The sequence below is a fragment of the Meleagris gallopavo genome, chromosome 8, assembly GCF_905368555.1.
Source record: "Meleagris gallopavo chromosome 8, MGAL_WU_HG_1.1, whole genome shotgun sequence".
Classification (NCBI taxonomy): domain Eukaryota; kingdom Metazoa; phylum Chordata; class Aves; order Galliformes; family Phasianidae; genus Meleagris; species Meleagris gallopavo.
Genome location: NC_139411.1, coordinates 32,471,887 through 32,487,177, shown reverse-complemented (window position 1 = coordinate 32,487,177; position 15,291 = coordinate 32,471,887). Strand labels below are relative to the sequence as shown.

The 15,291-nt window shown below is 39.3% G+C and overlaps 1 protein-coding gene across 2 annotated transcripts in view; it reads right to left on the bottom strand.

The window, feature by feature from the left end:
- Positions 1-15,291, bottom strand: part of DOCK1 (dedicator of cytokinesis 1) — a 274,016-nt gene that overhangs the window by 40,249 nt on the left and 218,476 nt on the right. For both annotated transcript variants that reach the window (XM_085229833.1, XM_085229834.1), the window contains exons 37-40: positions 14,162-14,252; positions 10,752-10,871; positions 3,345-3,434; positions 787-891 (exon numbers count right to left, since the gene is read on the bottom strand). In XM_085229833.1, the coding sequence (XP_085085959.1) occupies positions 787-891; positions 3,345-3,434; positions 10,752-10,871; positions 14,162-14,252 (406 nt within the window). The remainder of the gene's footprint in view (positions 1-786; positions 892-3,344; positions 3,435-10,751; positions 10,872-14,161; positions 14,253-15,291) is intronic.

Below are 15,291 nucleotides of genomic sequence, written 5' to 3'. Positions count from 1 at the left end.
CTGAGTCTATCCTGGAACATAAGAAATCTTCTGCTTCTTCAAAGGTCTTAACCTACTGGAACTCTTTCACAGGGCTTTGGAGAGAGACTCTTTCCAAGCCCCAAATCCTCATTTTTAAAGAAAGATGTGAGCAGAACAGTGGATAAATAGACAATGTATTATTTCCATGTCACAGACTGAAAAATGCCAGTCCAGAGACTCACTACAGAGATGAAATTCAGAGGTGTTAACTCCCCATCCTTATTCAACCACCAGTTCAACATCGTAGCAATTCTGGTGTCAGTAGAAAAAAAAACATGAAATGTTATTAGACTTGCTTTACCATCATCAGCTAAGTGACACATGCTTTAAACTGGCAAAGATTGTGAAAATTCATGAGATTGTATTTAAGGTATCATACACATTTTTGATATTCATTTCCAAGGCTGTGCTGTAAAGGGAACTCACATGAAAACACAATCACATACATTTGGGTTCAAACATTTCTCTGCTTCTGATGATGCTGATTCCTATCCTGATTTACAGATAGGGTAAATATATCTACATTTCTAGTGATATGAACACTTGAGAAGTATAAAGTATTGGGTATTTTGGAAGAAAAAGTTTGTCTACTAAAATGCAACTATTCCATATTGGAAATAGGAAATGAAAAGCAGATGATTGTTTTGTATTCCTAGGAAACAACCACCGAGGTTGGGCAGATAGTAAACAACACACTGACAGCAGTGCACTTTCAGCACATGGTCAGATCAGACTACTGCCTGTGGATGAAGGTGCAACACTTACCCTTATGAAAGTCGGAAATCCCTGGCCATAGTATCCAACAGCAAAATAATCTGGTTTTGGTCTTATCACTTTCACGATGTTTTCATAGAACTGTGCTTGTTTTCTCTGGAAAATAAACACGAGAGACTTTAATGACATAAACTTGAAGCAGATTGCCTGTATATCTCTTATTTGTAGCTCTAAATTGAAGACGAATCTCACTTGCCCTTTTCTTCACTTTTTTTTAACAGATACAGAGTAATATTTTGAGATACAAAACTCTGTATCCAGTGTTTTCAAGCTCATCTTGGTGAACCTCACTATCCCAGTTCTGATAATGAAATTTTGATGAAGGCCATGAATCTGCACAGCAACTTGAATTCATGGCTGCAACACTGGAATGGAGAAATGCACGCTGCTAAAGCTGGCTCTCAATGATGCTGACTTCTGGCTTTTCTGCTCTTGCATTTCATTACCTTTTCCCACTCCTTCTCTTCCATATTTACAACTGTTTATTTGCACTGGAAAGCACGCAGTTGAGAATTGCAGAAAAAATAACTTTTGGAATAAACACACGCACGTCAGGCACCATCTGTTTTCAAAGTGGAATCCTTCTTTATCTCAAATGATGAAATAATAACAAATGTGCTGCCTTGGACAATCTGTTCATTAACTTATTTTTAGTCTATTACTTTTCGTAAGAGAACAAATTCTGATTTTCGGAGAGGTTTATTACTGATCCCATCTGACAGATAACAGCAAATAGCAAGATGACTACAAAGACCCAGATCTGCCATACACTTCTCAGTTCAGCTGTAGCAAAACTATTTTGTCATTTGTGAGTTGTCTTAGAGCCTAATATCTCATATTGCTCAAACAAAAGAGACAATAGGGATAACAAAAAGAAACAAAAACTTATTAATTTTTATTTTGGAACATCCACCTAAGACTGGCTCACTGTTATTCACCAGCACCAATAAGAAAAGCCTATGGGATATGCAAGACCTGAATCATACTAGAGCTTGAGTTTTCATCCTTGCCTAACCAGGGATGAATGCCTAATGTACGACTTTGTTAATCTTTGTGATGCTCCCTACAGTTTCTCCTGTCTGATAAACAAATAGCAGATAAATTTGCAGTGAGTAGTTCTGGATTTTCCTTATTACACGAGGGGGAAACGTCATTTCCATATGCAGATGAACCATAATCAGTTTCTACCACTTTCTCTCTTATAATTACATCCCTTTATGTAATCAGTGACATATTTACTCTGGAAGAGAAATGCTAAAAAACACCTAGCAGTATTTTTGACCATCAGCTAAGCCGTACAAAGTGCAAATTCAAACTGCAAAAAATGGATGAAGCATGATAAAGTATGGCTGCCTTCGTGACAAAAGCTGATCACGTTCCCATGTGCAAGCATAAAGGAAAGAGACAGAAAATTAAAAACGAGGGACTCAGAGCAGTTATCTACTGATGAATGATCATACCTGACACAAGAGAGCCATTTCAAGCTCAGGAGCAATCTCCACCAGATTCCTTTCATATTGAAATGCAGAATATTCTCTATTGGATACAGCCCCACTGTCAGCAGTGGGCTGAGGAAAACTCTTCTTGCCTCTCAAAACACCTTAAAAATGCTTTCTGTTTTAATTTTCTACAACTTGAAAAGCAACATAAAACCACGCTCCAGATCAGTTAGGCAGATGAATACACTTAGCTTGGCACTAAAAATAGTTAAAAAGCTACAGAAAGAGGATTGTGCAAAAAGGATTAAAAAAAATCAGCCATGGAGAGCTGGAGGACAGAATGATGGACTACACAAAAGAGAAGAACTGGTGAAGGACTGAAGAAATTGTAGAACTGAGCAGAGCAGCACTTGGCTTTACTCTTTCCTCCCCAAGAAGTGCTCCTGGGAGATGGCTCCCAGCCAGTCTCAAACTGAGCACTGGTGTCAGTGCTGAGAAACAGGGCACAAATGGCAGTCTATAAATGACCAGGTAGGATGGGATGGGATAAAGCTGAAACAATTAAAAAAATAAAAACAAAAATTGGGTGCAAAGGAAAAACGTATCAAAAATCTGACAGTCAAGAATTTTCTGAACGTAACTGGAAAGAAGTAGCGACTCCTGTGAGCATGGCTGAAGTTGGGAGGGAAAGTGACAGCTGCCATTTATCTTGCTGGAGAAGAGCAAGAGAAAAATGGTGCAGGCATAATGAATGGGTAGTGTCGGGGCAAAAATAACTGACTCCAGACATGAATGCTTGGGGATTATTCATACCTAAAAAAAGGAACGTGAATATGGAAAGACACTTGAACGAGAAAGGCGATTTTTTCCTGTTCCCATTTATATTTAAATTCCAAATTTCCTTTTATATTCCAAATACATCAGCTTAACTCGATGGCAACATTTTTCTTTCGGCTAATTAGTAGCCATTAGTAGCCAGTTATTCAATGTTTATCCAAAAAAAGCCAAAGCAGGCATTTATTTTGGTATTTGACCCTCACAAGAAAGATTCTCAATATCATTTTAAAACCTTAAGAATTGTATTCTGAAAAAAACTGTTGCGAAACTTACCAGCAGTTCACTGAGTTGCTCGTAATCAAACATTTCATTTTCATACTGTTCTGCAAGTTCCTTACCCAAGGCAATGGCCTCCTCCCACATCTGTTGGAAAAAAAAAACAAACAACAAAACACAAACCAACAACAAAACCAAATTACATACCTTGGTTAAACAACGACACTGGAATAAAATAAATCTTTATAAAACACAACAAAAGGCACTGTGTCACATGCTTGAAAACACTGTGCATCAGATGTGCCATATAGCTGTGACAGCATTACCCATATGTCTCTAACGCAAATCAAGTACAATGATTGCATTACTTCAGAAATGAAATGATTGTTGCCAGCCCAACCAGATACCAGCAATGTGTAAACATGGCTTGGCCACAGAGCCACCCAGAACCCAAGCCTGCTGAAAAATGCTGTTAATTGACTATAGTTCATCATCACCTCTCTCCTCCTCCAGTGTCTATAATCTATATTAAACTGGATGAGCATCTTGCAGATAATGCTTTGGACAAATATTACACTTCCATTGGTTCTTTTCCTTCTCTTCTTCTTCAACCATGAAATTCAGCAGCTGTCTCAACTGACCCAAAGTAATTTAATAATATCCTTCGGCTCTTCAGAAGCCAACAATCTTAACGAGTAGAGCACCAAACATGCTTTTAAGTGTGTATTTTTCATTTTTCCCTACTTTAAATGTAAAGAACCACTCAAACCCAGAAAGATGCTTAAATTAGCACACCAGGAGACCTAGGATCAAACCTGATGATTTGTTTCTGCTGCAGAAATTTGGCTGGCCATGCTGACCTCACTTTATTAAGAAAATCAGAGTTGGAACGAGTTATAAATCAATTTGTCTCATATTACCCTTCATCTTAATTTACATCTCCTGTCCACGCCACCTAATTCTCCTCATGTTCCTTGCTTGCCCCAGTGAAATATAGAGATGGCTGCAACTCTACAGTGCAGCAGGATGGAAGAGGACTGAACAAAAGGGCAGAACATATTTTTGTTCCAAAAAAGACATCAGCCCTACAGGGAAGAAGAGTTTCAGTCAGAGCATCCAACCTCCCAGTGATCCATCATTTTTCATTTTTTTCCTAGGAAGTGGCAATTAGGAGACCAGGAAGGCTGAATATTCAGCAAATCTTCCACCACAACAATGCCACAGAAGCAGGACTTGAAGCAGGAGCCACCAGTTTGCTCTTCCTCCCTGCTCATCCCCAGAAAAGTCAATTCTCTGAAGGAGGGCTCCCATCCTGCAAACCCAGAGCTGGACTGAAAAACTGCCCAAGATTAACGGAGGGAAGGGTTGGAAAGAAGCAATCTGAAGAGGTGCTGCTGATGTTAGAGGAGAATCACAGAATCACAGAAACACCGAGGTTGGAAAAGACCTACAAGATCATCCAGTCCAACCATCCACCTATCACCAATAGTTCTCACTAAGCCATATCCCTCAACACAATATCCAAGGAGAGCATCAAAAGGATGCTGTAGGTGCTAGCAGGAAAAATAATTATGGAAGATGGCAGGCTCTCAAAGTAAGGCAGAAATATAGAAATATAGGCCAGAAACATCAGAAGCAGTCGCTGCTACATCTGAGCAAAGGAAAAGGAGCTTCTGAATCCTAGAGAAAAAAAATCCCTTGCTCCTAGGAGGGAACAGGATCCTTGGGCAAGTAGGGACTGAGTGGTGATTGACTTCTGGCAGTTCACACAATATTTAATCCCTTCTCTGATTTTTCTCATTTCTACGACAAGTTCCACTGTATTATTTATCTAAGAGAGAGGGCTGGAATGAGCATGAGTTACTAATGCTTGTCAAGTGCCTTGAAGATCAAAACCACATTGGAACACTAATTACAATCACCATAATGAGGCACCCATGTCTGCAAGAAATCAGAAGGCAGTTTCTACACCCTGCAACACAGTTTTTGCAAATGGAAGGCTCACAGTGTTTAACCTAATCTAGAAGATGATACAGATCTCTAGACAAGAATTACCCTTGGCTAAATAGGAAAGGCGTATTTACAGACATGAAGCATGTTCTCACATACTAAGCTGTCTTAATTTTGGCTCAGAGGAGCAACACACTACCAATTTATAGAAACTAAACTAACGTTTGGCTGCTCAATAAGTCAGCAGGTGAAACCTTTCAAAACCATTTAACCTTTCTTCACTTTGACTGCTGTCATCTTCTTAACTTCAGTCATCCAGAACTACTTCTGCACATTTTTATTTCACAGAAAATGGTGTTACTGTTATTCTCCTTGCCTCCGCTCTCTGCATGCCCCACATTTAACCACTCACTCACCAAAGCTGAAGCACTTCTACCATATTTTCCATCTTGAAAATACACATATAGATGACCTCAGGCTAACAGCTTTGTAGCCGAACGAGATTTGAAGTAAGTAGAAATCTAAATAGTTTTAGACTTGCATCAACGCTGTAAACAGCCTCATTCAGTTCTTCTATTGAATCCTGACCAAGCAGCACACATCCAAAGCCCACCTGGGACGTGGATACTGACAATGCATGCCATGCAGTGCAAATTAATTGCATCTGGCCTATTTATTTTCCCTTCCCTGTCAATCAAGTCCATAATTTCTCCAGAACAGGGGCTGTGCTTCTATGGCACTTACCAGGAGGCACTTCCTCCAGCCCACCCAAACCCTTTTGAGTTAGGGAATATGAACATCAGAAATGAACTTCATAAATGCTACTGGTCAGAGAGCCTGAAGAATGAATTCTCAGATTAAATATATAGATTTAGTTTACCTTTAATATACAAGCAGTAACCACACAATACTAGCATTCTTCCATTTTAATATCATTTCCTAATGCATAAATGAAGATGAAAAGGAAAAAAAAAACAAGCATTATGAACATTTGTTTCTGACTTCAATTACTGGAATTACTCTAAACATTCTTCAGAAGTTAGTTCACCAGTTACAATACTCGTATTCTGTCACATTATTTTTAATGTAACACTTCCAAGTACAGCAAAGAAGCAAAACCATTCTTTCTCTCTATTCCACAGCAGATGCATGATAAAACTGCCCAACTATGAGAAAAGACTGCTTCAGCTTGTGCCAGTATCTGGCACCTCTCCAGCCAAGGAATCTGCCTGCATGAACAGGACTCACTTTTTGTTGCTCCCGTCTCTTAAAAACCCCACTCTGCTCCAGCATCTCTATTCTGAAATCCAATTGTCCGGCTCAATCCTCCAAAGGAACGGCAAGGAGTTGTGTTATAAGACTCAATTTGTAAAACGTCAACTGCCCTGAACTCCAGAGGTCCACGAGTCAATTAAACACTTGGCTTTTCTCTCCACTGTTTGTGCAGCTGGACTACAACACCTGCAATGTTGCTGAAAATAAAACTAAATCCAGGAATTCTTTCTACGCCGTAGCAGCAGTTGGAACTGTATATTTAAAATACCCTGTGAAATAGTCTGAAAATGTTCTGTTTGGTATGGAGCAGATTTATTCAGGTGAGGGTTGCACGGCTGTGGCAAAGGATTCTGATAAATGAAACCTATACTCTTGAAGGTCAATAACTCCCCATCTGCTGCCTGACAGATTTCCTGCATTGGAAGTTTTCCCAGGTTTGCCCAGGACATGGCAGGTCTTCTGGAGGAATGAGCCGTACTGGGAGCTACTACACAGGATTTGTACAATACACAACTCATTAACACAAGAAACAATTTATCTGCAGAGTGTACCAGAGAGAGAGGTTTGCGAGAGTGGGAGGAAAATGGTTTTTATACTAAAGGAATAAGAAAAATGTGTACGGCCTAAACTAAGATGTAGACATGAGCTGCAAATTTTTATGCGAAGGACTTTGAGAATTCAGGAGGAGATCTTAGGGAAAAAGGAGCAATTTAATTTACTTCTCAAGTCCAGATTGCTTGTTGCAGAGGGAGAACTGCAGCATTCAATTTAGTTTTTGAGGATCTTCAATAGCAGCAAAGGAGAATCTTAGGATATTTCTTAGCTCATGCTGAGTTAACGGCCAGTAGAAATGAAACAGTCTAGGAGAAGCATATTATCATGCAACGTTGTGTGGCATGAGGGACATTCCCAGCACTGGTTATATTTCAGATAGCATTAATTAACCATCAGAAAGCTTAAAATTTTAAATATAGTATTAAAACAATATTTCTCTATTGCTAGCATAGCATTCAAGAGGTGTAAGACACCCCACTTACTGGGGCATTTCGAGTATCTTGTGCTGTGGCCTCCAGTAAAACAGTAAAAGCCTTTTCCTGTGGGCTTAAGAGGTGGGAAGGATGAAGGAGAGGAAACAGGTGAGGAGTGTGCATTTACCTATTTTTTTTCCTCGACAGGACCAATGCTTTCATTTTACGAAGGAGCAGCAGAAAAAAACATTTACTCATTTATAGACTGGCATCCACCAGCAAACTCCAAACACGTTGTGGTTTGTACATCTTACTGCCAGGGTAAGAATGCTGTGGCTTCCTGTATGGCTACAGAGAGCACATAATCCTGCTTCAAGATGATAACTTTGTCAACGACACCAGAGAATTTCTTGGTGCATTAGCACTGACTAACATCAATTGCTCCACAGATTTCAGCTTGTTCCTTCTTCCTTTTATTTCTGCCTCTACCTTCCCTTCTCACTGTGACATGCTCTAGCAATTTTCAGTAAAGTCCCTGGATTAAGGGCTCTGTTGAAAATCACCAGACTTCAACAAAACACAGGAAGAGCAAACACTTGAAGAGCAGCTCAAAGGACAGGTTAGACTGCTGGGACAAGAGCAAAGGTGAAACTTTTAAGGGCAAAGGCCAAGAGAGATGGAGGTAAGACTGGAAAGTACAACATACAACACAGCAAAGGCAGAAAAATCTAGGAGAGAGAAAAATACAGGTGTCCAAGACTTGGAAGTAGCAACTTCTGGAAAGGAGGGCCTTGAAGAGTCATGAAAAGCACTACTGATGAGGAATCAAATCCACAACGTCAAAGAACAGAAATTGCACCTGAAAATCCTGATTTGCTAACATAGTAAATACATAAAATGCATTGTAAATGCATAGAATTACACCTTCCTCTACATACACCTCAACCTGCATGCTAATATTTAAGGAGTAAGCTTCACGGTTGTTCTACACTTGAAAAGTGCCTTGAGCTTTCCTCTGGGGAAATTACCCTGATTAAGATAAGGGGACTGTGATAGTTGAGAGGCTGAACTACATCAGCCTTTACCAAGAAATGCCAGCATTTTAAAACCTTTTGAGAAATCCTGCTATGCTATATGCCTCTAAACATGGGTACATCTCAAGGCAGCCTGGCAGGTTGGAGCAGAAGAGGAATGCTCTCACAACAGCTTTAAAACAAAACTACCAAGCTTCTTTAAGAGTCTGAAAGTAGCTCTAGAGTTGTCCAGAGTGAAAGTGCCATTGGTGGACATCTCTTGTTAACTTAATGGGAGAAGAAAGCGAAGTAACAGGATCAACACAAACTGCCAGGCAGAGGCAGAAATTGTTAGTTAATCAGTACATGATTCTAAAAACACACATAAATACTGTTCCAGATGTGCTACTGATCACAGAATTACACAGTTAAAGTAGCTGCTAAATTTGCAAACTGCATAGGTAGATGCAAGAAGTTAATTTATCCTAATGTCAGTACGCCCCAGCTGAGAGGATTACCTTAATTCTACTGCAGAAACCAGCCATTTGAAACTTCACGTTAGATTTTTATATTCTCTTTGTATATTGATTTTTTTCCTTTCTGCTGAATGATACAAAACCTTATCACCAACTCAGGGGACCAGAAAACAAGTGAGCAAAGATCTGCAGAGGGGCAAGAGTGCTTTGAAAATGAATTCTCTGCTCACCAAAATAAATTAAGCAGGAATCCCAGTTATGCAAAGAAATATGAACAAGTGGTCACAGTGGTCCCTTCAATATTATACTTCACCAATAAGTTTTAAAGTAATGAAGATGCACCTGTTTTCCCCATTTCCATTTCCTCAACTGTGAGGAAATGGAGTAAACATAAAATTTTCAGTGCTACTTCATTTCTGGTTGCAAAACTAGAAAAAAAATAAGAATGGTTATTCCATTTGATAAAGATCTCTTTCCACAGTGTGCTGTGGAGATGAGTGCTGCTCACTGTATGTTCATGAGCACTGAGCCTGCTGCTATCACAATACAGAATTTCTAAATATTGCATTAAGATAAGAAGTAAAATTTGACCTTTTAAGCAAAGTTTCTTTCAAAACACTGATCTGACTCTGCTAAAAGCCTACTTGAATTACATGAGCTTGTAGGAGAATTCTCTAATTCTCCCAGTAAATAACATTTCTGTTTGCACTACATTTAAGCAACAAACATTGCTTTTAAATAAATAACACTCTAGGCACGTGGAAAATAAAGATGAGGTGATTGGTGGCAACCAGCATGGTTGACAAACTTGGTGGCCTTTTATGAAGGGGACCTACAGGAAAGTTGGGGAGGGATTTTTTTTATAAGGGCATGTAGCAACGGGATAAGGGGAAATGGTTTTAAACTGGAAGAGGGTGGATTTAGACTAGAAATAAATTCTTTACTGTGAGGGTGGTGAGACTGGAACAGGTTGCCCTCTCCCTGGAAGCATTCAAAGCCAGGCTGGATGGAGCTGTGAGCAACCTGGTCTAGAGGAAGAAATCCCTGCCTATAGCAAGGGGTTGAAATTGGACAATCTTAAAGGTCTCTTCCAACCCAAACCATTGTATGGTTCTACGAACACTCTACTGGTGTTAAACCTCTACAGAAAAAAACAAGATGATGTTTCTGGAGCATCCCGATGAAGAGAATTTTACCTCACCATTTACACCCCTCAGGCATGCTGTTTCCAGGCTCTGATATGTGCCTGCCTCCTATACCAAAACCATCATCTCTGTGGACAGGTAATGCCAACACCCATCCCTTTCCACCTCACAACATCAAATTCCTCTTGGAAAAGCAAGAGCAACAACATCTCTGTCTCTCCATTAACCTCTTATGGTACAAACCACGCATCCACTCTGACACTCGTGTTTTTGTCTGTACATAAGATAAAACGAGTAACTGAAGGATTGCATTAGTTGTTGCAATTGCTGGAAAAACAAAGTCCTGTAAATTACACATATCACTTCCTTTTTATTTTCTCTGTGGCACCATATGAACATACATTTACCTTTAACAGAGCAGTTATAAATGTACCATTGATTTTTTTTACTACTTTTTTTTTTTTTAGTACTATTATCTTCCAAGTGCTGGCAGGGCGCTCACATAAAGCACTCCATATAACAACTTACAAATTTAAAACTCCCTGAAGGTCAGTTGATGCAAACAACGTTTACTATTCAACTTGTAAGTTACAGAAAAGCAAAGAAACATATTTGGACTTTTTTTCCCTCTTTTTACCTTGCCCTTGTCAAAGTAATGGATAATTTCTTGATATAGCTGATCTTTCAGCTGTCCTTGAGTAGCAGCCTGGTATCCATCCCGCTGGGTAAGATGTGCTGCACACGCTTCTTCTGACCACTAAATCATACAGAAAGAGAAAGTGGAAAAATGAAGGCAAATCAGAATTTATGAAATGTGTCAGTAAATTTAGGCTGAATAAAATACACATTCTTGATTTAAAGAAGTGGTATCACAGCTTGCAAATATTTTATTACGGTTGTGTAACTTGATTCCCTGGGCACAAGGACCATTTATTTCCATGCTGTATCTATAATTGGAGGCTAATTACATATATCAGCTGGAAGGAAGCTTCTTGAGGTGGCTTCTTCTCCTCAGTGAGTTTGATGAGCCTGACCTTGGCCTGCTGATGGTGCAACCTGCTGGATGCATAATGAACATTAGCAGGTTTATGTTGAGAGATGCCCCGGAGCCTAGATACATCAGCACAAATGGAAATGACTGGAGGTACAGAAATTAAAGAGCTAAAATGAATTGAGAATGTTTGGAGGTGTGGAAAAGTGCAACTAGCTTCATACAGCCCGCTTGCAAATAGTTGCTTGTCTGACAAATGCCTAACAGATAAACAGGGCAAAGATATTAAATGGGTCTTTCCTTAGTCCCAACAAAGCCATGTAATTCCTGATGGCTTTCTCTTGCACCTCCATATTCTGGGGACCAGTAAAGGAAAGACACAGCTGAAGCCTCTGGACTCCAGTATTCGTATCGCTTCTACATCTCCCTTCCCTCCTCCCACCAATATGCCCCAGGATCCATCTGCAGATGAGACTATAGTGGAGCCTTCTCCCTGGACAGGATACTAATACTATATCCTACCTCTCCAATGCTATCTATTTTCATGAGGCTAGCAGGAAATTAATACCTAAGAGACTCACAAAACTCCATCAAATCAAATCACATATCTCCATTAAATCAAATGAAACTTCACAGATTGAAAAAGAGACAGGGACAGGTGCTCCAATATGGCTTGTTGCCTTAAGAAAATGAAGTTAAAAAAAATAAAATTAAAGAACTGTTCACTTTCATCTCTGAAAAATCAAAGTCACTATAGGAAGACTGGCCACAAAAATAAAATAACTTTTGGAATAGAAGAAATCCGTACACGGATCATCAACTCATAGATTTCTTCACAGAACTGCTGCCGTATCATCTAGTTTTACCTCCTACATCTACTTTTAAATTTCACCCAATTATTTTTTAATTTGGCCAACATGTTTATATTTGACTCAAACAGTGCTCGTGTTTCGTTACAGCAGTGTCTTACAGAAACACATTCTGTCACTGTCTGGAGATGAGAGGAGCTGAAGATTACACCCCAGCCCCTGGCAGCACATTTCAGTGGCTACAGACTGCCCGCTGTAGGTATGTCAGACAGCAGCTCTGAGCTTTTAGCTCCTATAATCTTTTCCTTAACCAACCACAGGAGGCTCTTTCATATCATTCCCCCCCCCTGAAGACTGTCATTTGATGCAAATCAAACGGATCCCTTTTTGACAAGCCAACCAGAGAGCACTTGACATTTCTTGCTGGCAGAACCTTCCTTCACTTCTCTTATAGTTTATGGCTCCCTTATAACCTTCCCGTTTTTACGTCCTTCCTAAAAAACACACAATGGAACTCTCCAGTCTACTGATGACAGTACAGCTTCGTACTGCAAAGCCATGTTTATGAAACAGATAAACTTCAGTGAGTCTCTGATGCAATGGCATTTTTTTCAGTTGACTAAGAGCCACCATCTTCTGTTAGTGGGGTTGAAAATTAAAACTATTTTACGTCGTAAAGTCTCTTTTCCAAAGTTTGTGTCATCAGCTCACAGTAATCTGGAGAAAACGATGAGAAAACAACGTACTTGCAAACTTACAGGTGAAATTCTTCAAAGCTCTCAGTCTTGACCTACGACTGATCCCATTAAAATCAATCTGATGCAACATATGAGAATGATGAGTGTCGTTGAAAATCCTGTCCTCGAGGTTTGAAAGAATAGCTCAGCTGCTTGAAATTACACACAGCACGATATGGCTGCATCTCAAGTAGCACTGAGCTCCTCCACCCACTGCTAACTTGTACCACGATATCATTGGAGACAGATCAATGCACTTCTACAATACAGTATTTCCAACCTATGAAGTATATTTATAAACAACCACCAGCTTAGTGATGAAAGCCTGCAATAAAGATTACCCTTGTATCTGCCATTTTCTACTGGTTCATATCATAGTAAAATAAAAGGGTAAAAGTCTGAGTGACTTTTTTGGCACCATTCATTTCATCATTTTTCCAGGAAATGCAGCACGTGGGAAAGGCAATGTTGTACCACATCTGTGAGGCTCACTCTTACAATGCCTGATAAGCAAATATCACACAACTTGGCAGTTGTGTTTTATGTCTCCAGTAGGAACATGAGACATTTTATTGCCACAGACTCAGTCAGTTACACGCTCCAACTTCTACCCCAGGTGAGAGCCTACACCTGGCTGTGTGAATGAAGATGCCAAAGCTTTCCCTCAGCTCCTCACCCCTCTGAGATGCGTCTCAGCCCATCGTATTTCATTATCAAAGAAGTAACTGCATCCAGTAGGCTGTGTCCAACAACTGTCCCTGCTTTTAATAACGCATAAAGCTATTGCTACTGTGCTTTTACTCTCCAGACCAATTTTACTCTTTTTCTCTGAGTAACAATGCCCTATTTACTTTAAAACATAGTAAATATATTTCAAAGTGTCTTAATTTAAATTGCACGCGTACGCTCTGCATCATACTTAGTCTTCCTATAGTTTGGATGCAGTTTAGTCAGTTTTGAGGCACAAATAATTCCTCATACATCCTTTAGAAGTGCTTGATTTAACATCCTCCACTTCTCAACTTCTCAAAACAGACATTTTACACCACCAGTTCTCTTGAGATTGCTCAGATTAAATCAGAGATTGCTAAGAACAATTCACAGCATGGAACAAGATTCACTTCCTTACAAAAGGGGTTACTATTAGCACAGTTTCTGTAATAATACCCAAGGCTTACAAAACATTCACTGTTGGCATAAGAAACAAATGCCTCCACGCACTACATAATTCTGGTATTTAAGGGAAATTTATATTACAGCTTTTACAGTTTTTAATGTGTGGTCTTTACTTGACTGTGCTTCCATTCATATATCTACACTTACATATATTTATACACTAATGGCAGAGAGTTTGCTTCCTGCACGTTGAGGAATTAATTACACGTGCAAAACATTAAACTGAAATTAAAACAGCACACAGACTTTAAGTGCTGACTGCAGGAGTGACAGAAACACACTACTATTGGTTAGTGCTAGAGTGATTTCCAAACCTTGCAACGTCAGTGCTTACCTTAAGAAGTTTTGCATGCAGAAGCAATGTGTAGGCAGCTTCTGTATAGTTATCACATTCTTTGTGCAGGTCACACAGTTTGTACAGGTATCTGAAAGTAATAAAAGCATTCCTTCTTAAAAAAGGTTGGCTATCAAATGTTACAAATTTATTCAAAATAACTTGCTCTGGAGACTACAACTGTTGTCTTTAAACATCTAAGTACACCTGGGATTACTTCTCAGTGCTCATATTTCTGTGTTCAGTACCACTTAGGACCACCTGCACTTCCACTGAGCTTTTCTCCCACCGACTTGTGAAAAGCAATGAATTCCATACACAGGACATTGCTCTAATTGTTCAGCTATAGAAACAAACAAGTCTGATTCCTCAACTTCAATATCATCAAACCTCTGAAAGGGGATTATCTTCATTTGTTTGTCAGCATTTTAAAATGGGAATTTAAAAATATTTATCTATCTTTGATAGAAGTTTGTTAACAGAATTATGAGAGAATTTGAGTGGCAGATGGACAGTGAGAGCTTATCTTTACATCTCTGCCAAGGAGGGCAATTTGCTGCTCAAGACAGACTCATGACTTCAGGTGCATGTCCAGTTCCTAATCCTGCCTTTTGCTAGATATTATTCATTTCTGCACTTTATTAAAGCAATAATTAAAACCATTTAAACAATAGGAAGCGAGTTTACTAGAGAAAAGTCTTCCAAATAGATAACAAGCATCTGAGAATGAGTTCATGAATAATACTTAGCTCCCTAAAATAGCAGTCAAAGAGAAGCTTCATCACCGCAGCACAACAGTCTAGCCAATTTTAAGCCAAAGTACAAATAGAGGACTAGGAACCCTGAGGTTTACAAAAAGCACAACAACATATTACCATTTTCACTTTATGTGAGAGAATAGATTTTGAAGGATTCCTAAAAGCTTTAAAGTAAGTATCAGTCATCATTATTATTTAATAGCCCATTTTACCCCAAGTCACATACTTTCTACCTTACTAGGAAGGAAAATTGTTTCTTCAGTCAGTTTTCTTTTGACTTACTTATGTTCCTCACGTGATAACATTCATGCCTGCTGACGTGTTCATGATAATAAAACTGAAGAAGTTGTTTTTTGGATCCCTCCTCCAATC